Source organism: Bombina bombina, chromosome 8, assembly GCF_027579735.1.
Source record: "Bombina bombina isolate aBomBom1 chromosome 8, aBomBom1.pri, whole genome shotgun sequence".
Taxonomy (NCBI): Eukaryota; Metazoa; Chordata; class Amphibia; order Anura; family Bombinatoridae; genus Bombina; species Bombina bombina.
In genome coordinates this window covers 249,459,072-249,484,500 of record NC_069506.1, presented here as the reverse complement: position 1 = coordinate 249,484,500, position 25,429 = coordinate 249,459,072, and the positions used below count along the sequence as shown (strand labels likewise).

General features: G+C 36.8%; 1 protein-coding gene across 1 annotated transcript in view; it reads right to left on the bottom strand.

The window, feature by feature from the left end:
* Positions 1–25,429, bottom strand: part of LOC128639091 (myelin-associated glycoprotein-like) — a 151,555-nt gene that overhangs the window by 96,789 nt on the left and 29,337 nt on the right. Inside the window, exon 2 of the mRNA XM_053691240.1 lies at positions 18,000–18,368. Coding sequence (XP_053547215.1) covers positions 18,000–18,368 — 369 coding nt within the window. The remainder of the gene's footprint in view (positions 1–17,999; positions 18,369–25,429) is intronic.

The window sequence follows — 25,429 nt, the reverse complement described above, 5'->3', positions numbered from 1 at the left end:
ATCATAGCATATGATCGCAACACTTGTATACCATACACTTATGTTTTTTTTATATAACATATGAATCCAATATGTACATCTAACATAATCTAATAACTATTACTGGAGTTAAAGCTATCAACACCTACCTAACTGGTGGTACTAAGAGTTTAAAACACAACATATTCTCTAACAGCATATTAACAACAGCATGTCAATTTCTCTTTCAGACAAAAACATGATAAGGGTACTTTTTTATTCAAGCCCCTTGGTGCCAAAAATTGAAGTCTATAAACATTCAGCCACAAGAGAGGATAGTTGCCTCTTAATCTCTCCTGTTCGTCAATGTCTCTTTACTTTGTCAATAGGCAGTCAACAAAGGTCAGCTTTCACATGACTGGCCTCCACAAAGTGTTGTACCACTGGATCTTTGCTAGAGCCCATTTTTAATACCTTTTGAATAGTAGACTTATTATTTTCAATCCTTTTCTTTAAGGGGCGCTCCTTTTTCCCAACATACACCAGGCTACACAGACACTTGATGATGTAAACTACCATTGCCGAAGAGCATGTCAAACAATGTCTCAATTTAATCATTCTTCCAGTTTGTGGGTGTCCAAATAATTCTCTATTAATTAAACTATGTTATGTCACACAACCATCTGTACGGTAACAGCCAGGCTTAAAATTCCAACTCTTCTTCGAATAACTTCCAATTGGATCAGTGTGTACAAGCAGATCCTTAAGACTTTTGCCATGTTGGGATTGCACGATCCCCCACACACTTACTCAATGAAGGATCACTCAGTAAAATATCCCGATTTTTAAATATAGAATTATTTATTTGTAATGTATACAAATTATATTCAGGGGTGAAGACACATAAAGGTGGAGGATCATTTGGGCTCTCAGTCACTAAACATGACCGGCGATAACCTCTCTCTGCCAATCTTTTATAAACCTAATTTTCCCTCTTACTTTTAATCACTGGGTCAGATACTATTCTCCTCACCCTACAGAGAGCTTGCTTCCATTTAGCCATAATTCCATTTACGTGCGCTTGCAAACTGATAAATATGCTGTCGGAAGCAATTTAGTTTATCAACTTTTTCCAATGGTGCGTTATACCTCAATATCGGCAGCCGAAAAAATCTTTGCGTCCCATAGAAAGTAATAGAAGCCGTTAATCGATAAATTATACCAGGTTTCCAATGAAAGCGCAAACCGTTAATACACTGTTGGAGGCTGTCGATACATTGAGAAATATTGCACCCAGCTCAACTAGGTGTAAAAGAGGAAAATTGTGCTTTTAGAGACCTGTTTTGTATTGAAATTATAAAACTTGCAAATAATGCAAGTGCTTTAATGTAAAAATAAATTGTAATAAGTAATATTTATTGTTGTCTCATGTATAGGAATAGTTGAACTTATATTCTAATAGAAATATCAGTATATATTTATATATAATAATATATGCAAGAATATATTTACAGAATTCAAACTAGACCTATGCCTAGGGCAGCAATACATATTACTTATATTTATGATGAAGTGGTAAATATAATTATATTAACAAATAGCATTTCATTATTGTTAAAAATATGGATAAGTGTTTCTTTATTTTTCTTGAGAGGTGATCACAGGTAAGGCGCACGAACGTTAAACGTAAATTCTATAGCGTATGGTCGGGTTACCTTAGCAACTAATTGATTTTTAAAGCCGATGTCAGATGGAAGCATTAACACAACGTTAACTTACAGCTACACAAAAAGAGCGACTGCATGCAATGAGCAAAATATTTAAATGGAAACCTGGTACTAAAATGGAGCCGTAAATTACTTTTAGCTGTCGGCCGCTTTGGTAGCTTACAACTTTATTTTTAACGGCTCAATGGAAGCAAGCTCAGAATTGGCCCACCGGTAATCTCTCTAGTACTGGTTTTGGATGGAAGCTCAAAGCTAATAAAAGTGAATTTCTATTTGTGTCTTTAGTATATAAATCAGTAATTAACTTATCTTCCTGATTGACAATCATAACATCCAAATAATCCAAATGTGAATAACTTGCATTCATAGTAAGTAAACCAAATTCTGGACTCTATCTGATTCATCTTACTGTTAAAATTAGTCAAATCCAAAATACTGCCATCCCAAATGAGAAAAAGATCATCTATGTATCCACATTACATTTTTTTATATTATGAAAACATCTCATTTAGAATAAAATTTGTCTCATAATCAAACATATACATATTTTCAATAGACGGGGCCACATTTGACCTCATGGCCATACCCATCTTTTGAAAAATAGAACCTCTTTTTAAATTTGAAATAATTGGACTTTAGCACAAACTATACAATTCTAGCAATTACTATACATTCGGTCAATTATAATTATCACTGTCCTTTATAAGCTCACCAATGATGTTTATACCCTCATTAACTGGGAAATTCTTATACAAATTTTATACATCAAATGTAACTAAAATCATAGATAGAACCCTATCTATAATCACTTCTTTCAATCTCCCTAAAAAATGTTCTGTATCTTTAACCATAGTATCTAACCCCCATACAGGGTTATAGATAATAATCAATAAACTGTGCTATAGGTTGCATAACATAACCTCTTGTAGAAATAATAGTCCTGTCAAGGGGTTTATCAGGGTTCTTATGTATCTTTGGTATACAATACAGAATCAACCTAATAGGAGAAATCATAAAATAAGCTTTATCTTCATCAATAAATCCTTCTTTTAATCCTTATTGATCACAGACATAGCCTCTTTCCAAAATCATATTGTTTGGTCAAATGTTAACTCTTCATAAACTTCAACATCCTGTAATTGTTTCAACACCTCCTCTGTATAATCTGTACAATTTAGTACCACAATTAATCCACCTTTGTCAGCCCCCAATTATAATCTAAAAATTGTTTGGGAAATTATTAAGTGTCCTCATCTCCTTCCTATTTAAAGTGTAATTGCATTTATTTACCATATATTTTGTTTGTTGGCTAACCAATCTAGTAAAAGTAGCAATACTAGGATTGGTACTAGTAAAGTCAACTGTACTTTTTAATCTAAATTTTGATTTACTACCAGTGGGGAGGTTGCCAAATTTATCTTAAATGCTTAATAATCTATACATTTTATATAATTCTACACCTATCTCTAATTCACTAGGTTTATAAAAAAGGACACAATTCAAACCCTTTGACAATAATGATTGATGATTGACATTTTGACCCCTCACCTTGTATTCTCCCTCTCATATTTATGGCCATCTTTATTTATGCTCATAATTATCCCTACGTTTTGGTCTGGAAATTATATATAATAAGAAACAAAAAAAGTATATATATATATATATATATATATATATATATATATAAAGTCCAGATAGCATATAGCCCAGCACTCCAACCAGGTGGGGCAGCCACAACCTGGGTGCAATCCTTATGAGAGATAGTTAGAGAACAGTGTGGAAGAAGGGCACTCTCAGGGTTTGTATAGAGAAAAATATTTTCTTTATTCTTAGAACATTAATACATGGTCGACGTTTCGACCCTCAGTTGGGCCTTCATCAGGACAGGTATTGTCTTTAAACTGCCGAGTGGCAGTAATCACAGATCCAAACAAGCGAAATCACTTTTTTTCGCTTGTTTGGATCTGTGATTACTGCCACTCGGCAGTTTAAAGATAATACCTGTCCTGATGAAGGCCCAACTGAGGGCCGAAACGTCGACCATGTATTAATGTTCTAATAATAAAGAAAATATTTTTCTCTATACAAACCCTGAGAGTGCCCTTCTTCCACACTGTTCTCTCTCTCTCTCTCTCTCTCTCTCTCTCTCTCTCTCTCTCTCTATATATATATATATATATATATATATATATATAATATCATAAACAAAAAAACATATATATATATACACATATACACACACACAAAAAACACACACACACACACACAAATACATACATATATTGATACATACATAGGTAGAAGAAAAAACACTGTAGTTTACTAGTGATGAGGAAAAAAAAATTACTAACCCAGAAGGTTTAATTTACTAGTTCACTCAATGTGAAAAAGAGAAACATTTTACTTTTTCAAGACAATTCTTACTCGCCCGGGACTAGGGTAAATTTCCATCACTGTATATACAGATCAAATGAGGTATCAGAAGGTCAGAGCTGTAAAATAAAAAATACTAAATCAGGAATATCAAACATCAGAGAACAAAAGGTGTACATCCAATTGCAAATAAATATTTTTAAATGCTGCAAAAATTGCCTGCAAAAACACCTATGCTTTTATATTAAAATTCGGAACTTAGTCACACAATATTGGCCATATTCCGCTTAGCCAGTCACCAACTCATGTTGACTGGGTCCTAACACTGCAATGCTTTGCCTTTATTGGCTGACTTTATCCTGCTTCTCTCTTTATAATAAAATGAAACTACATATATAGACACAAAACAAAGGTTATTGGCGTACATTCACTTGCAAATAAACACAACCTTTTTAAATGCTGTAAAAATTGCCTGAAAAACTCACCTATGTTTGTATAATACCATTTGGATCTTAGTCACACAATATGGCCATATTCTGCTTAGCCAGTCCCAAACTTACAAGGTGTTCCAGAAATTGACTGTTTCTAACACTACAATACCTGCTTCTATTGTTATAATTGAATTGAGACTTGCTGTTCTTATATGCAACTCTAATACACTGTTATGAGTTCACCTGAGTTTTGGTAGGGTGCTTTAACCATATGGAGATGGGCAGTCTACCTTTTTTTTTTTAATAACAAATCCACAAAGTTTTTTTAGCACACCTTATACAACGAGTTTAAATACATTGGGATAAATTTTAATTGACTCACAATTACCGTTCTCGCAATGATGTTAGCACAAGTAGCTCTGGAGGTTTGTGCTGGTATTACAAATTGAAAATAGCATGTTTGTGTTTAAATTCTATTAACTTCATAGTCGTAATTAACTTTTACCTAGATTACGAGTTGTTCGCTAAACAGGATACATAACTAATGCAAAAAAATGTACGTTATTGCACTTTCCATAGCGCTGCAATTACGAGTTTACTAAGATAACCCCCTAGTCTAAACACCCCTAGTCTGCCACCCCGACATCGCCAACACTAATAAAAGTTATTAACCCATAATCCGCCTCTCCCAACATCGCCAACACTAAATAAACCTTCTAACCATTAAACCGCCGGCCCCAACATAATAACAAATAAACTAAACTTATTAACCACCAAACCGCTGGCCCCCACATCACAAAATACTAAATTAAACTATTAACCCCTAAACCTAACAGCCCCCTAACTTTAAATGAAAAGTTACAATAGAACTATCTTAAAATAAATAAAAACTTACCTGTGAAAGAAAAAGTTCTAACATTAAACTATAAATAACATAATTTATGTAAGAACTTACCTGATAAATTCATTTCTTTCATATTAACAAGAGTCCATGAGCTAGTGACGTATGGGATATACATTCCTACCAGGAGGGGCAAAGTTTCCCAAACCTCAAAATGCCTATAAATACACCCCTCACCACACCCACAAATCAGTTTAACGAATAGCCAAGAAGTGGGGTGATAAGAAAAAAGTGCGAAGCATATAAAATAAGGAATTGGAATAATTGTGCTTTATACAAAAAAATCATAACCACCACAAAAAAGGGTGGGCCTCATGGACTCTTGTTAATATGAAAGAAATGAATTTATCAGGTAAGTTCTTACATAAATTATGTTTTCTTTCATGTAATTAACAAGAGTCCATGAGCTAGTGACGTATGGGATAATGAATACCCAAGATGTGGATCTTTCCACACAAGAGTCACTAGAGAGGGAGGGATAAAATAAAGACAGCCAATTCCTGCTGAAAATAATCCACACCCAAAATAAAGTTTAATGAAAAACATAAGCAGAAGATTCAAACCGAAACCACTGCCTGAAGTACCTTTCTACCAAAAACTGCTTCAGAAGAAGAGAATACATCAAAATGGTAGAATTTAGTAAAAGTATGCAAAGAGGACCAAGTCGCTGCTTTGCAAATCTGATCAACTGAAGCTTCATTCCTAAACGCCCAGGAAGTAGAAACTGACCTAGTAGAATGAGCTGTAATCCTCTGAGGCGGAGTCTTACCCGATTTAACATAGGCAAGATGAATTAAAGATTTCAACCAGGATGCCAAAGAAATGGCAGAAGCTTTCTGGCCTTTTCTAGAACCAGAAAAGATGACAAATAGACTAGAAGTCTTTCGGAAAGATTTAGTAGCTTCAACATAATATTTCAAAGCTCTAACAACATCCAAAGAATGTAACGATTTCTCCTTAGAATTCTTAGGATTAGGACATAATGAAGGAACCACGATTTCTCTACTAATGTTGTTGGAATTCACAACCTTAGGTAAAAATTCAAAAGAAGTTCGCAACACCGCCTTATCCTGATGAAAAATCAGAAAAGGAGACTCACAAGAAAGAGCAGATAATTCAGAAACTCTTCTGGCAGAAGAGATGGCCAAAAGGAACAAAACTTTCCAAGAAAGCAATTTAATGTCCAATGAATGCATAGGTTCAAACGGAGGAGCTTGAAGAGCTCCCAGAACCAAATTCAAACTCCATGGAGGAGAAATTGACTTAATGACAGGTTTTATACGAACCAAAGCTTGTACAAAACAATGAATATCAGGAAGAATAGCAATCTTTCTGTGAAAAAGAACAGAAAGAGCAGAGATTTGTCCTTTCAAGGAACTTGCGGACAAACCCTTATCTAAACCATCCTGAAGAAATTGTAATATTCTCGGAATTCTAAAAGAATACCAAGAAAAATGATGAGTAAGACACCAAGAAATATAAGTCTTCCAGACTCTATAATATATCTCTCTAGATACAGATTTACGAGCCTGTAACATAGTATCAATCACAGAGTCAGAGAAACCTCTTTGACTAAGAATCAAGCGTTCAATCTCCATACCTTTAAATTTAAGGATTTCAGATCCGGATGGAAAAAAGGACCTTGCGACAGAAGGTCTGGTCTTAACGGAAGAGTCCATGGTTGGCAAGATGCCATCCGGACAAGATCCGCATACCAAAACCTGTGAGGCCATGCCGGAGCTATTAGCAGAACAAACGAGCATTCCCTCAGAATCTTGGAGATTACTCTTGGAAGAAGAACTAGAGGCGGAAAGATATAGGCAGGATGATACTTCCAAGGAAGTGATAATGCATCCACTGCCTCCGCTTGAGGATCCCGGGATCTGGACAGATACCTGGGAAGTTTCTTGTTTAGATGAGAGGCCATCAGATCTATCTCTGGAAGCCCCCACATTTGAACAATCTGAAGAAATACCTCTGGGTGAAGAGACCATTCGCCCGGATGCAACGTTTGGCGACTGAGATAATCCGCTTCCCAATTGTCTACACCTGGGATATGAACCGCAGAGATTAGACAGGAGCTGGATTCTGCCCAAACCAAAATTCGAGATACTTCTTTCATAGCCAGAGGACTGTGAGTCCCTCCTTGATGATTGATGTATGCCACAGTTGTGACATTGTCTGTCTGAAAACAAATGAACGATTCTCTCTTCAGAAGAGGCCAAAACTGAAGAGCTCTGAAAATTGCACGGAGTTCCAAAATATTGATCGGTAATCTCACCTCCTGAGATTCCCAAACTCCCTGTGCCGTCAGAGATCCCCACACAGCTCCCCAACCTGTGAGACTTGCATCTGTTGAAATTACAGTCCAGGTCAGAAGAACAAAAGAAGCCCCCTGAATTAAACGATGGTGATCTGTCCACCACGTTAGAGAGTGTCGAACAATCGGTTTTAAAGATATTAATTGAGATATCTTCGTGTAATCCCTGCACCATTGGTTCAGCATACAGAGCTGAAGAGGTCGCATGTGAAAACGAGCAAAGGGGATCGCGTCCGATGCAGCAGTCATAAGACCTAGAATTTCCATGCATAAGGCTACCGAAGGGAATGATTGTGACTGAAGGTTTCGACAAGCTGTAATCAATTTTAGACGTCTCTTGTCTGTTAAAGACAGAGTCATGGACACTGAATCTATCTGGAAACCCAGAAAGGTTACCCTTGTTTGAGGAATCAAAGAACTTTTTGGTAAATTGATCCTCCAACCATGATCTTGAAGAAACAACACAAGTCGATTCGTATGAGACTCTGCTAAATGTAACGACTGAGCAAGTACCAAGATATCGTCCAAATAAGGAAATACCACAATACCCTGTTCTCTGATTACAGACAGAAGGGCACCGAGAATCTTTGTGAAAATTCTTGGAGCTGTAGCAAGGCCAAACGGTAGAGCCACAAATTGGTAATGCTTGTCTAGAAAAGAGAATCTCAGGAACTGAAAATGATCTGGATGAATCGGAATATGCAGATATGCATCCTGTAAATCTATTGTGGACATATAATTCCCTTGCTGAACAAAAGGCACTATAGTCCTTACAGTTACCATCTTGAACGTTGGTATCCTTACATAACGATTCAATAATTTGAGATCCAGAACTGGTCTGAAGGAATTCTCCTTCTTTGGTACAATGAAGAGATTTGAATAAAACCCCATCCCCTGTTCCGGAACTGGAACTGGCATAATTACTCCAGCCAACTCTAGATCTGAAACACAATTCAGAAATGCTTGAGCTTTCACTGGATTTACTGGGACACGGGAAAGAAAAAATCTCTTTGCAGGAGGTCTCATCTTGAAACCAATTCTGTACCCTTCTGAAACAATGCTCTGAATCCAAAGATTGTGAACAGAATTGATCCAAATTTCTTTGAAAAAAACGTAACCTGCCCCCTACCAGCTGAACTGGAATGAGGGCCGTACCTTCATGTGAACTTAGAAGCAGGCTTTGCCTTTCTAGCAGGCTTGGATTTATTCCAGACTGGAGATGGTTTCCAAACTGAAACTGCTCCTGAGGACGAAGGATCAGGCTTTTGTTCTTTGTTGAAACGAAAGGAACGAAAATGATTGTTAGCCCTGTTTTTACCTTTAAATTTTTTATCCTGTGGTAAAAAAGTTCCTTTCCCACCAGTAACAGTTGAAATAATAGAATCCAACTGAGAACCAAATAATTTGTTTCCCTGGAAAGAAATGGAAAGTAGAGTTGATTTAGAAGCCATATCAGCATTCCAAGTCTTAAGCCATAAAGCTCTTCTGGCTAAGATAGCTAGAGACATAAACCTAACATCAACTCTAATAATATCAAAAAATGGCATCACAGATAAAATTATTAGCATGCTGAAGAAGAATAATAATATCATGAGAATCACGATTTGCTACTTGTTGCGCTAGGGTTTCCAACCAAAAAGTTGAAGCTGCAGCAACATCAGCCAATGATATAGCAGGTCTAAGAAGATTACCTGAATACAGATAAGCTTTTCTTAGAAAGGATTCAATTTTTCTATCTAAAGGATCCTTAAACGAGGTACCATCTGACGTAGGAATGGTAGTACGTTTAGCAAGGGTAGAAATAGCCCCATCAACTTTAGGGATTTTGTCCCAAAATTCTAACCTGTCAGGCGGAACAGGATATAATTGCTTAAAACGTTTAGAAGGAGTAAATGAATTACCCAATTTATCCCATTCTTTTGAAATCACTGCAGAAATAGCATTAGGAACAGGAAAAACTTCTGGAATAACCGCAGGAGCTTTAAAAACCTTATCCAAACGTATAGAATTAGTATCAAGAGGACTAGAATCCTCTATTTCTAAAGCAATTAGTACTTCTTTAAGTAAAGAGCGAATAAATTCAATCTTAAATAAATATGAAGATTTATCAGCATCAATCTCTGAGATAGAATCCTCTGAACCAGAAGAGTCCAAAGAATCAGAATGATGGTGTTCATTTAAAAATTCATCTGTAGAGAGAGAAGATTTAAAAGACTTTTTACGTTTACTAGAAGGAGAAATAACAGACAAAGCCTTCTTTATGGATTCAGAAACAAAATCTCTTATGTTATCAGGAACATTCTGCACCTTAGATGTTGAGGGAACTGCAACAGGCAATGGTACATTACTAAAGGAAATATTATCTGCTTTAACAAGTTTGTCATGACAATTATTACAAACAACAGCTGGAGGAATAGCTACCAAAAATTTACAGCAGATACACTTAGCTTTGGTAGATCCAGCAGGCAGTGATTTTCCTGTAGTATCTTCTGGCTCAGATGCAACGTGAGACATCTTGCAATATGTAAGAGAAAAAACAACATATAAAGCAAAATAGATCAAATTCCTTATAAGACAGTTTCAGGAATGGGAAAGAATGCCAAATATCAAGCTTCTAGCAACCAGAAGCAAATAAAAAATGAGACTGAAATAATGTGGAGACAAAAGCGACGCCCATATTTTTTTAGCGCCAAATAAGACGCCCACATTATTTGGCGCCTAAATGCTTTTGGCGCCAAAAATGACGCCACATCCGGAACGCCGACATTTTTGGCGCAAAATAACGTCAAAAAATGACGTAACTTCCGGCGACACGTATGACGCCGGAAACGGAAACGAATTTTTGCGCCAAAAAAGTCCGCGCCAAGAATGACGCAATAAAATGAAGCATTTTCAGCCCCCGCGAGCCTAACAGCCCACAGGGAAAAAAGTCAAATTTTTGAGGTAAGAAAAATATGATAATTCAATGCATAATCCCAAATATGAAACTGACTGTCTGAAAATAAGGAAAGTTGAACATTCTGAGTCAAGGCAAATAAATGTTTGAATACATATATTTAGAACTTTATAAATAAAGTGCCCAACCATAGCTTAGAGTGTCACAGAAAATAAGACTTACTTACCCCAGGACACTCATCTACATGTTTGTAGAAAGCCAAACCAGTACTGAAACGAGAATCAGTAGAGGTAATGGTAAATATAAGAGTATATCGTCGATCTGAAAAGGGAGGTAAGAGATGAATCTCTACGACCGATAACAGAGAACCTTATGAAATAGACCCCGTAGAAGGAGATCACTGCATTCAATAGGCAATACTCTCTTCACATCCCTCTGACATTCACTGCACGCTGAGAGGAAAACCGGGCTCCAACTTGCTGCGGAGCGCATATCAACGTAGAATCTAGCACAAACTTACTTCACCACCTCCCTTGGAGGCAAAGTTTGTAAAACTGATTTGTGGGTGTGGTGAGGGGTGTATTTATAGGCATTTTGAGGTTTGGGAAACTTTGCCCCTCCTGGTAGGAATGTATATCCCATACGTCACTAGCTCATGGACTCTTGTTAATTACATGAAAGAAAAACCTAACATAACTATTCTTATAAAATAAAAAACTACTAATTAAAAATTCTAAATTACATGATTAAAAAACCTAACACTATGAAAAAATAAAACAAATACATTACAACTTAAAAAAAAACTAAAACTACGAACCCCCCCCCGCCCGAACATTACAAAAAATAATAAACACTAAATAATAAACACTAAAATTACGATAAATAGAAAACTCTGATTACGAAAAATAATAAACGAAATGATCAAGTCCCCAACAGTAAAACCCCAACTGCTGGACTCAGATAGCGGAATGGATTGTGTCGGTATAGGCGGTAACGCAAGCATTTTAGCCGGACTGCACAACCTGTAGTACGGCGCTATGGAAAATCCTGCAAACTTCATTTTTTAGAGTGCGGAATAGACGTTGCATTACAGGCTAAAATGCTTGCGGTATAGCTTTACCTTTGCCACTCATAATATGTGTTACTGGCCATTCAAGCGGTAATAGCCGTACCGCAACATAATGCAAAACTCGTAATCTAGGCCTATGTGATCTGAAACACTACGCGTCAGCACAATACATTTTTTGGCACTAAGTATTCTGTTTGTTCTTTGACATTATTGCTATATGCCTAAAAATGACTAATTTATTATTTACAAGTTAGAGTATGTTTGTGAGACAGTTAGTTAGTGTGTTAGAGTAGTTTGTGTCTGCAAGTAGGGTTGGTTTAGGTGCTTGTTGAGTGTAGAGAAGTGTAGTTTGTGGTCATCATTCATGTCACTGAAAGCAAGTTAACTCTAACTAGCAAGTTTCTGTCTGCATTCTACCTAGTAGTGAATAAATGATTGAATAAATGCATAACTAATCTGTAAAGTCTCATATATCTCTACAATCCACTAGTCTGTTAACCAAACCATCCAAATCAATAGTTGTTCCCTTGTTGTACACTCAAGATCAGAGATGACCAAATGACAGCCCAAGGGCCTCATGCTGCCCTCTACACTAGTCTTTGCAGCCCCTGGGAAAAAGGTAGAACTAAGAATGCATTCCATAGTTTTTGTGTCCCGTGGGAAAAGAAAAATTAAGAATAGGTGTTTTGAGATGGCCAGGACTAAAAAGAACCATTAAGAGTGGAGATAGGGTTGATACCTCAACAATATTTTCCTGAGTTACGCATGCTGCAGGGTAAGCAGGGCGGAACATGTATTATGTCTCTGGACATCACATGAATAGTGCTGATAAACAGCACAATACATGTTGCTCACTGCACACCCTGCAGAATGTGAAACTCATAAGTGTCTAGGAAAACATGGCAGAGGTGGCAACCCAAAGTGGGCGACAGCAAAAAAAAAGGCAACCCTGCAACTTTACCTTTATCCACTGTGTCACTGAACATATTTAGGAAGTATATTATTAATTGAGTGTTTAACAGTCATAATTATATCTGGCCTTTCAGGCTTCAAAAATATTAACCTGCAGCCCACAATATGAACCTTCAGCCCTCATGTGTTAAGAAGCTGGCCATCACTGCTCTAGATAAATATCATCAATGGGTATACCTTACAGGGACATTAAACACTTTGAGATGGTAATATAAAATGATAAATCAAATATATAAAAAAACATGACAGCTCCCATTGTTTTATACACACTAAAGTATTACACTTAAAACTAATGAAACCTTAAGAAAAACATCTACATATGTTATTATTGGACTAGTCTTTTCTTTGAATGCATCATTCTCTCTAGCATTTATTTAGGGATAGATTACAAGTGTAGCATTATTTTGCGCTGCAGCTAGAATTAAGATTTTTTTGCTAGTCGGGTGGTGCTGGTATTACAAGTTGAAAGTAAACTGATTTCGCTCTAGCGATAACCCGACGTCTCAGGCTCCGCCCCCGACTCACACACGCTCTGTTTGAAACGGCAGCATAGACGATCAGCTGTTTTCGGTTTACCTTCTGTTTTCAGCTAGGATCAACTTGTGCCAGCATTTACAGAAGCATTTTTAGCCTTTTATTGTTTTTTATCTATTGTATTGTTTGCAGTGTTTTTATATGTGTGTACATGTCTAATCCACACAGTTTGATGTGGTTTTAGTAAAATAAGCTGTCTACTAACTCACCACGTCTGTCATTTAAGGCCCTTTATCCTCCCCCCTATAACAATCTATTTGTGGGACAGAGTGTTTATCAACATACTGACAAGGCAGATGCTAAGGAACTTTTATCTTGAATACATTGAAGTGGGACATCGCAGTGAGGAGAGAAGAAAATAAAGATGGTTTCCAGGGCTATGAATAGCCTCCATGCCAGTTCCTTACCTCATACAGATTGAAGTCTTAACAAGTGAGTGTGGATTTGGCGTGATTAATTATGTTTTTGGTATTGTGACATACTACACCCAGATCTGGATTCTCTGTGTGCCCTTTCCCTCTTCTGTTCACTTTAGATTCTGCATAGACCTCCCTAGGGTTGCCTCTGTATACTATTGGAAAAAGGCAGCAAGAGACTCTTGGATCTTTATCTCAACTCAGGGATCAAGTCCTACAAAAAAAAGTGTGGGAACTCTCCAAGACTTCCACCCCCTCACAATTAATATTGTTTTAAATACACACACACATACACGCATTGTGTTTACAGTTGTGCTCATAAGTTTACATACCCTGGCAGAATTTATGATTTCTTGGCCATTTTTCAGAGAATATGAATGATAACACAAAAACTTTTCTGTCACTCATGGTTAGTGTTTGGCTGAAGCCATTTAATATCAATCAACTGTGTTGTCTTTTTAAATCATAATGACAACAGAAACTACCCAAATGACCCTGATCAAAAGTTTACATACCCTGGTGATTTGGGCCTGATAACATGCACACAAGTTGACACAAAGGGGTTTGAATGGCTATTAAAGGTATCCATCCTCACCTGTGATCTGTTTTCTTGTAATTTGTGTGTGTGTATAAAAGGTCAATGAGTTTCTGGACTCCTGACAGACCCTTGCATCTTTCTTTCAGTGCTGCACTGACAATTCTGGATTCTGAGTCATGGGGAAAGCAAAAGAATTGTCAAAGGATCTGCGGGAAAAGGTAGTTGAACTGTATAAAACAGGAAAGGAATATAAAAAGATGCTGTACAAGATCTGTACCGCCATCTGAGGTCAGTAGTTATAAGTTTTACACTACAAAGCTGTAACATAAAACTCATAACTAAAGTGTTACAAAGTAAACTAACACCCATAAACTACCTATTAACCCCTAAACCAAGGCCCTCCCGCATCGCAAACACTATAATAAAGTTATTAACCCCTAATCTGCCGCTCCCCGACATCGTCACCACTATAATAAACCTATTAACGCCTAAACCGCCGCCCTCCCATATCGCAAACACTGTTTAAATAATATTAACCCCTAATTTGCCATCCGCCCACGCCGCAGCTATAATAAACCTATTAACCACTAAAACGCAAGCCCCCCCACAATGAAATATACTAAAATAAATTATTAACCCCTAAACCTCTGACCTCCCACATCACTAACTCTATATGAATATATTAACTCCTAATCCTAACCCCAACATAACCCCCTAACTTAAATATAATTAAAATAAAGCTAAATAAACCTTACAATCATTAACTAAATAATACCTATTTAAAAATAAATACATACTTACCTGTAAAAAAAAAACCTAAGATAGCTACAAAATAACTAATAGTTATAATGTAGCTATCTTAGGTTTTATTTGTATTTCACAGGTAAGTTTGTATTTATTTTAGCTAGGTAGACTAGTTATTAGATAGTTATTAACTATTTAATAGCTATCTAGTTAAAATAAATAGAAAATTACCTGTAAAATAAAACCTAACCTGCCTTACACTTAAACCTAACATTGCAATAAAATGAAATAAATTAAATTAATAAAATATAATTTACTAACTTACAAAAAAATATAAACACTAAATTACAAAAAAAAAATGAAATGATCAAAAATAAAAACGAATTACTCCTAATCTAATAGCCCTATCAAAATAAAAAGCCCCCCCCCCAAATAAAAAAAACCCTAGCCTACACTAAACTGCCAATGGCCATTAAAAGGGCCTTTTGCAGGGCATTGCCCCAAAGATACCAGCTCTTTTACATTGCAATAAAAAATACAAACAACCCCCCAATAGTAAAACCCACAGCCAATAGAATGAGAGCTCAATCCTATTGGCTGATTGGATCAGCCAATAGGATGAAAGCTCAATCCAATTGGCTGATTGCAACAGCCAATAGGATTTTTTCCCCCGAAAATGTTGCGGTGATAATAGGATTAAATTAGAAAGTTGCTTAAAATTGCATGATCTATCTGTATCTGTATCATGAAAGAATAAATTTGGGTTCAGTATCCTTTTAACTTCTGATTGTCTTAAAAACTACTGTCTAGATTTAGAGTTGGGCGGTAGCCGTCAAAACCAGCGTTAGAGGCTCCTAAAGCTGGTTTTTACCGCCCTCTGGTATTTGGAGTCAGTCAGGAAAGGGTCTAACGCTCACTTTACAGCCGCGACTTTTCCATACCGCAGATCCCCCTACGCCATTTGCGTATCCTATCTTTTCAATGGGATCTTTCTAACGCCGGTATTTAGAGTCGTGGCTGAAGTGAGCGTTAGAAATCTAACAACAAAACTCCAGCCGCAGAAAAAAACAGGAGTTAAGAGCTTTCTGGGCTAACGCCGGTTTATAAAGCTCTTAACTACTGTGCTCTAAAGTACACTAACACCCATAAACTACCTATGTACCCCTAAACCGAGGTCCCCCCACATCGCCGCCACTCTATTACATTTTTTAACCCCTAATCTGCTGCTCCGTACACCGCCGCCAGCTAAGTTATCCCTATTTACCCCTAATCTGCTGCCCCTAATACCGCCGACACCTATATTATATTTATTAACCCCTGATCTGCCCCCCCCAACGTCGCCGCCACCTACCTACACTTATTAACCCCTAATAAGGTTTGTTTTACAGGTAAGTATTTAGCTTTAAATAGGATTAATTTATTTAATAAGAAATAATTTATTTCATTAGATTTAAATTATATTTAATTTAGGGGGGTGTTAGTGTTACGGTTAGAATTAGCTTTAGGGGTTAATCCATTTATTAGAGTAGCAGCGAGATCAGGTCGGCAGATTAGGGGTTAATGCTTGAAGTTAGGTGTCGGCGATGTTAGGGAGGGCAGATTAGGGGTTAATACTATTTATTATAGGGTTATTGAGGCGGGAGTGAGGCGGATTAGGGGTTAATAACTTTATTATAATAGCGGCGCGGTCCGGTCGGCAGATTAGGGGTTAATAAGTGTAGGCAGGTGGAGGCGACGTTGAGGGGGGCAGATTAGGGGTTAATAAATATAATATAGGGGTCGGCGGTGTTAGGGGCAGCAGATTAGGGGTTCATAGGGATAACGTAGGTGGCAGCGGCATGCGGTCGGCAGATTAGGGGTTAAAACATTTTAATAGAGTGGCAGCGATGTGGGGGGACCTCAGTTTAGGGGTACATAGGTAGTTTATGGGTGTTAGTGTACTTTAGAGCACAGTAGTTAAGAGCTTTATAAACCGGCGTTAGCCCAGAAAGCTCTTAACTACTGACTTTTCTTTGCGGCTGGAGTTTTGTCGTTAGATTTCTAACGCTCACTTCAGCCAAGACTCTAAATACCGGCGTTAGAAAGATCCCATTGAAAAGATATGATACGCAAATGGCGTAGGGGGATCTGCGGTATGGAAAAGTCGCGGCTGCAAAGTGAGCGTTAGACCCTTTCCTGGCTGACTCCAAATACCAGAGGGCGGTAAAAACCAGCGTTAGGAGCCTTTAACGCTGGTTTTCATGGCTACCGCCCAACTCTAAATCTAGCCAAATGTTTCTGTATTGTTATTGATACAGTAGAGCCAAATTATCAATGCCCCGGAAACAGCCATTAGGAAGCAGTAGTCTTAAGACCGCTGCTCCATAACTGGTCCGCTGTCTCTGAGTATGCGGTCTTCAATCTGCCCAATCCTATACGATCAGGCTTATTGACACCCCTGCTAGTGGCCGATTGGCCACAAATTTGCAGGGGGCGGGATTGCACAAGAAGTTCTAGTGAACTTCTTGTGCAATGTTAAATGCAGACAGCGTATGCTGTCAGCATTCAGCGATGCCTGTTGGACATGATACGCTACAACATATCATGTCGGACAAACATTGATATATTGGCCCCAGTATATAATTTATTAGTGCATATAGGAGGTGCTGTTGAATATGACAGCATTTAAACATTTTGAATTTAAAGTATTGATGAATTTCAAGAAAGTCTTGGAGAACATAAATAAAACTAAGAAATAAAGATATTAGAGAAAATAAATAAAAATTGGGAAATGAAGGAAATTGTCTTAAAATATTTGCATTATTTTTAAGATGACTATTGTGGTATATCTTTTGAAATTTAAATTTAAAACAATGTATAGAACATATTTTACTTCAAGATTACTAAATAATTGTATTTCACAGACAGGAAATAAATATATGAAATAAATGCATACACTATGCCAATATTTTACTGTGCACAACTGGCATAAAACTCTTTTAATCCTTTCTTTTAAATTCTTAGAAATGTTTACTCTCCTCTCTCTGGTACCTTTAGTCCAGGACATGAATGCATTATAAATTAAAGGACAATTTGTTATGAATGACAAACAAGCAATATTAGGGTTATATAGAATCTTACCTTTGATATTAACTGATACAAGATTCTTTTTATTGCAATACCAAGAGTTAATTTGTTTACTTATTCCTGGATAATAGCGTTCTGGTTTTTCCACATGATCGATCCTCAACGTACAATTGTTTACTTGTTTTCCAACTAGATGTGTTCGGTTTTTATATTTTGATATCACTTTTGAGGGCTGATTCTTATTAAAAATTTCTGGGAAGTCTATGAAATGGAACAAGTACCAAATAATATTGAACTCTCTATAATCATATTGATAGTCCAGAGTGCAAGGAATCTCCACACAGGAACCATTCAATGCTGTGATAGATTGTTGAAAAGTAAAAGACCAATTGCATTTGGTAAAGGATAAATCTGAAAAACAACCTGAGAAAGATACACAAATAATGTTATTAGAGAAATAGAGAATTTGAATTCCATGTGGTACAAGGCACAGATTATTTCCCCCCAACTCCCATTCAATTTGTGTCATAATTGCCTCATAATATATATACAGGGAGTGCAGAATTATTAGGCAAATGAGTATTTTGACCACATCATCCTCTTTATGCATGTTGTCTTACTCCAAGCTGTATAGGCTCGAAAGCCTACTACCAATTAAGCATATTAGGTGATGTGCATCTCTGTAATGAGAAGGGGTGTGGTCTAATGACATCAACACCCTATATCAGGTGTGCATAATTATTAGGCAACTTCCTTTCCTTTGGCAAAATGGGTCAAAAGAAGGACTTGACAGGCTCAGAAAAGTCAAAAATAGTGAGATATCTTGCAGAGGGATGCAGCACTCTTAAAATTGCAAAGCTTCTGAAGCGTGATCATCGAACAATCAAGCGTTTCATTCAAAATAGTCAACAGGGTCGCAAGAAGCATGTGGAAAAACCAAGGCGCAAAATAACTGCCCATGAACTGAGAAAAGCCAAGCGTGCAGCTGCCAATATGCCACTTGCCACCAGTTTGGCCATATTTCAGAGCTGCAACATCACTGGAGTGCCCAAAAGCACAAGGTGTGCAATACTCAGAGACATGGCCAAGGTAAGAAAGGCTGAAAGACGACCACCACTGAACAAGACACACAAGCTGAAACGTCAAGACTGGGCCAAGAAATATCTCAAGACTGATTTTTCTAAGGTTTTATGGACTGATGAAATGAGAGTGAGTCTTGATGGGCCAGATTGATGGGCCCGTGGCTGGATTGGTAAAGGGCAGAGAGCTCCAGTCCGACTCAGACGCCAGCAAGGTGGAGGTGGAGTACTGGTTTGGGCTGGTATCATCAAAGATGAGCTTGTGGGGCCTTTTCGGGTTGAGGATGGAGTCAAGCTCAACTCCCAGTCCTACTGCCAGTTTCTGGAAGACACCTTCTTCAAGCAGTGGTACAGGAAGAAGTCTGCATCCTTCAAGAAAAACATGATTTTCATGCAGGACAATGCTCCATCACACGCGTCCAAGTACTCCACAACGTGGCTGGCAAGAAAGGGTATAAAAGAAGAAAATCTAATGACATGGCCTCCTTGTTCATCTGATCTGAACCCCATTGAGAACATATGGTCCATCATCAAATGTGAGATTTACAAGGAGGGAAAACAGTACACCTCTCTGAACAGTGTCTGGGAGGCTGTGGTTGCTGCTGCATGCAATGTTGATGGTGAACAGATCAAAACACTGAAAGAATCCATGGATGGCAGGCTTTTGAGTGTCCTTGCAAAGAAAGGTGGCTATATTGGTCACTGATTTGTTTTTGTTTTGTTTTTGAATGTCAGAAATGTATATTTGTGAATGTTGAGATGTTATATTGGTTTCACTGGTAAAAATAAATAATTGAAATGGGTATATATTTGTTTTTTGTTAAGTTGCCTAATAATTATGCACAGTAATAGTCACCTGCACACAAAGATATCCCCCTAAAATAGCTATAACTAAAAACAAACTAAAAACTACTTCCAAAACTATTCAGCTTTGATATTAATGAGTTTTTTGGGTTCATTGAGAACATGGTTGATGTTCAATAATAAAATTAATCCTCAAAAATACAACTTGCCTAATAATTCTGCACTCCCTGTATATATATATATATATATATATATATATATATATATATATATATATATATATATACAGTATATATATATATATATATATACATATATATATATATATATATATACATATATATATATATATATATACAGATACATACATACAATTTGTGTATATATATATACATACATACATACAATTTGTGTCATAATTGCCTCATTATATATATATATATATATATATATATATATATACATACATACAGTATATATATATATATATATATATATATATATATATATATTTTCAAAACTAAACAGCAAAAAAAGTAACTACTTCCTTCAAGACACACAGATAACATTGTCCGTAGTATTCTGGACAAAATAGCAAAGGAAAGGCCTTTAAATATAATATTTTCATGTTTGTGGTGAGGTTTATTATTTGAGCTTACTTTGTGAGATTTTTCATATGTAGGGCCCACTAACCCGCTCTCTGATCTGGCGAGATAGTCTAAAAACTCTTATAAGTAATGCAAGGTCCTTCAAATAATTTTATCTTCAAGGCTATGTGTTTATCTATTTAGTGCTCTGTATTTAAAGGAGAGGCTCAAACATTGCAAATTAATGCTCAAAAAAGCACCAAAAGACAATGCATAATTTCCCCCCATGTCTGAGAGTTTTTGATCCTCAGGCCCTTAGAGTTCTGTTTGATAATGGACTTAATTATGTTGCTTTGCCTTTGGGCAAGTTAACAGCAGTAGATATGATTCTGGAACACAAAGCAGGATACTTGGAAATTAAGTAGGACACTAACACTGCAGGAGCATAGGTCAGAATACTGGAACCCCAGGATCACAGGGCAAGATACTGGCACTGCAGGAAACCAAGACTGGATACAGGTGTCACAGAAATATAGTGCTGGATACTGGTACCACAGAAGCCCAAGGCTGGATACAGGAGTCACTGGAACATAGGACTAGATACTGGCATTGTTGGAGCACAGAGCAGGATACAGGTGTCACAGGAACATTTCTCTGGATACAGTTGTCTCTAGAACACAAGAGTGGATATGATACCCCAGGAGCTTAAAGTTGCATATAGGTATCACTGGACTAGCAAACTTGTTACTGGCACCTCAGGAAGTTGGAACCCAAGGCAGGATTCTGGCACCACAGAGGCACAGAGAAGTATACGGGCACAGCAGGAACACAGGGCTGGATAGAGCTGGATAAAATTTTTGCACCATGAGGCAAGAGACCAGGGATCAATCCTGAGCATGGACTTGACAGTTGCCCTGCTCCATTGATGCTCTGAGAACACAAACGCGTTTCGGACGTTACAACCTGGCCTTTCTCAATGTGAGCTAAAAAATGACAAACCGAGTGCGTTGATCTTGCGCCTTATAAAACCTGTATAGCCGTGTCAGAGCCAATAGTGTGTCAATTCATATACATACCTCCTTTTGGATCAATCACAGTGATTGTGTATACCAAAGTGTTATCATCCTATATACAGGCTGATTGGATGATATAATATTCAGTATATCCAATCCTAAGTGTCTAGGTTATACACTCTCTTTCACAATCTTACCGCGATTAGTAGAGATGTTCACTGTTACGCTAGGCTAATATGATGAGTCCCCTCATAGCGGCTATTAGGTTTAAAGGATGTGTGCGAGAAAAATTATCAAACGTGCACATTCCAGAGTCTTAAGAATTCATTGCTGTTATGTCTGACTGTGACTAATTGGCAGTAACGACATATACGGTAGCGATTATGCCTAACCCTTTTATTTATTCATTCTTATTCACAGTCAGATTGAACAAAGCTTATCTGTGAATTCTTAGTGAAGGTACTTTGTGTGTTATCCTTTAAACTGGCATTTACATAGTACAGGACAGAAATGCTGGAGTTAGAACATGTGTAAACCCTGTGTTTCATTTAGGAAAAGACTAAATCAATATTTCCATTATTATGTCTGTTATGGTCAAATTCCTTAGGGGTTATAGGGTGTATATTAGCTTTTAAAGGTCTTTGCTTTAGAAAGCCTAAAAATACATAACATTTGCTAATCCCTATTATTTGGATGACCAACTGAGTGCTGATATCACATAATAAAATAATGTTAAACAGTGTGTTTACGGACCTTCACCTACCATTATATAAGTTTAGTCGTTCTGTGTTACATATTTACCACAGGAATATTACTTAATGTACAATTTCAATATACAAATTACATGTCCATTCAGAGTATATACATTTAACACAATCAGCCCTGTATTCAGACTGTAATAGTAATGTAATAGTAATGTAATAATCCTCCCACCAGCCCAGGTATATATTTGCGTATGTTAGGGCACATGATGTCCCCATTGCTATTCCGCATGTTTGTAGATAGAATCTGCCATCAGATACAAAATAATTATGCCAAAGCACAAATTTCAACAGATTAACAAGAAATTCTTAAGTTTCATTGGGCATAGAATCCTTTTTCTGTAAAAAATAAGATACTGCTTTGCATCCCCACCGTCTCTCAATGATAGTATATAAGGACTCAACGTCACATGCTACTAATATTGAATTTGGGGTTAATGTGATTTTATCTATCTTATTTAATACATGCATAGTATCTCTTATGTGGGACGGTAATAATTCTACAATATAGCGTAGTCTTGCATCAATGCATTTACTTGCTTTTTCCGTCAAGGACCCAAAGCCCGAGACAATCGGTCTGTCTGGTGGGCAGACTTGATTTTTATTTTTTGGTAACAAGAGTTGCAACTTTAGGTATGACTACTGGGCAAGAGAATGATTGAACATCTCAGCAACATTAGAAATGCTGCCAAGGATGTAGAGAAAGGCAAAAAAATAGTGTTGACTGACATTTCCTACAATACCATAATGGCAAACCCAATGCTTTCAAATGTTGGGGCTTGGAAACTTTAAGATCAGGCATAAGAGGAGGGGATGTTGAGGAAGCGTTACTGAAAAAAAGAAGCTAGATGGATATTCAAATTAAATTCTGTCATGCCTTACGGTATGAATGAAAATAATATTTTTTTATAAGACAATATAAATATGGGATATATATCAAGTTATTATATTTTTTAACAGGATGTAAGGTGACAGCCTAATATACCCTTAATCCGCAATAAATGTCTTAACCCAATTCAACTCGGATATGCACCCAGAATTAGTGAAGGAAATATGTAATTCATGCATAGACACTCTTAATATAATATATACATCAGTCATAAACTGGAATTAATTGGTCTTTGGATAATAAGTTTAAATACATATGATAACATATGTCGAACCTGTAAATACCACCGCTGAGTGGGTTATAATTAATATACATTATGAGAAGAAACATTGTGCATATTTAACCATAGATATTATTATCACAATATGTAGATATGACTCGCGATACCATAAGGAACTATTACATTCTGAATACAGGGCTGATTGTGTTATATGTATATACTCTGAATGGACATGTAATTTGTATATTGAAATTGTACATTAAGTAATATTCCTGTGGTAAATATGTAACACAGAATGACTATACTTATATAATGGTAGATGAGGGTCCGAAAACACACTGTTTAACATTATTTTATAATGTGATATCAGCACTCAGTTGGTCGTCCAAATAATGGGGATTAGCAAATGTTATGTATTTTTAGGCTTTCTGAAGCAAAGGCCTTTAAAAGCTAATATACACCCTATAACCCCTAAGGAAATTGACCATAACAGACATAATAATGGAAATATTGATCTAGTCTTTTCCTAAGTGAAACACAGGGTTTACACATGTTCTAATTCCAACATTTCTGTCCTGTACTATTTAAATGTCAGTTTAAAGGACAACACACAAAGTACCTTCACTAAGAATTCACATATAAGCTGTGTTCAATCTGACTGTGAATAAGAGTGAATAAATAAAAGGGTTAGGCATAATCGCTAGCGTACATATCGTTACTGCCAATTAGTCACAGTCAGACATAACAGCAATGAATTCTTAAGTCTCTGGAATGAGCACGTCTGGTAATTTTTCTCGCATACATCCTTTAAACCTAATAGTCGCTATGAGGGGACGCATCATATTAGCCTAGCGTAATTTCTATAATCGCGGTAAGATTGTGAAAGGGAGTGTATAACCTAGACACTTAGGAGTGGATATACTGAATATTATATCATCCAATCAGCGTGTATATAGGATGATAACACTTTGGTACACACAATCACTGTCATTGGATCCGACACGGCTACAAGATCACGGCACTCGGTTTGTCATTTTTTAGCTCACATTGAGAAAGGCCAGGTTGTAACGGCCAAAACGTGTTTGTGTTCATTTTAGAGTTTTTTTCCCTAACATAGCATTACAGAGTAATCTGGAATATTGTTTAAGCTACCCCTGGCACCTGAAGCTGTCATTTCCAGCTATTGGCCAGAAACACAGGGGGGTAGTTGGCAGTGTGTCCAGTTATGTATGTCTCTAGCCTGTGTTGGGGATTAGGTAATAAATGGTGACTAGGTTTCACCTTAATCCACATATGTATTGTATATTACATCCCTTTATTTTATTTGATGTTTAAAATAAATTGGTTTTAATACATTAACTATTCACCATATCTTAGCTGAGATTATTCAGCATTATTACCCTTTACATTAGGAATGAGTACTCTTTAACCCCTTCTTGTCCAATCTTTCCACTATCCCCATTGTGTATCAATTGTATTCAAAGAGGCAGCACCAATGTTTATATTACCACTGATTTCCTATAGTTACTTAATCACAGTGGCAATATTTTCCTCTTGTTTACATAATATCTGTGACAGTATCAATAGCTTATTAGGCAGATTTCTAAAAGCTATAAAAAACCTGTAAAGATGACAGGTCATGAAGCACCTTTGCAGGCTCTGTTGTATGGGTAGGTCAGGTGATTGGAGATTGCTTTGTGAGACAATTTAATACTCAGAATTCTGTTTATTAAGTGGACCTAAATATAATGTTTTGAATTTTGACATGTTAGCTTCAGGAAAATACAAATTATATTAGACTGGTACTGGGTTATTGGCAACTGCAGGAGCACTAGATAGGTATTTGGAATACAAAGTAGGACACTTGTATATTTAGTAAGACACTGACACTACAGAAGAACAGGACAGGATGCTGGCACAACAGGAACATAGAGCAGAATACAGGTGTCACAGGACCACAGTGCAAATATACAAGTGTCACTGGAACACAAGATTGGATATTCACACCACAGGAACCCAACACTGGATGCAGATGTCACTGGAACACAGAAAAACAAAATGAAGACAGTTTCTCTTCTTATGCTATGGTTTCATGAGAAACTAAAACAAGAGAAGAAAGTCCTAAGAAACA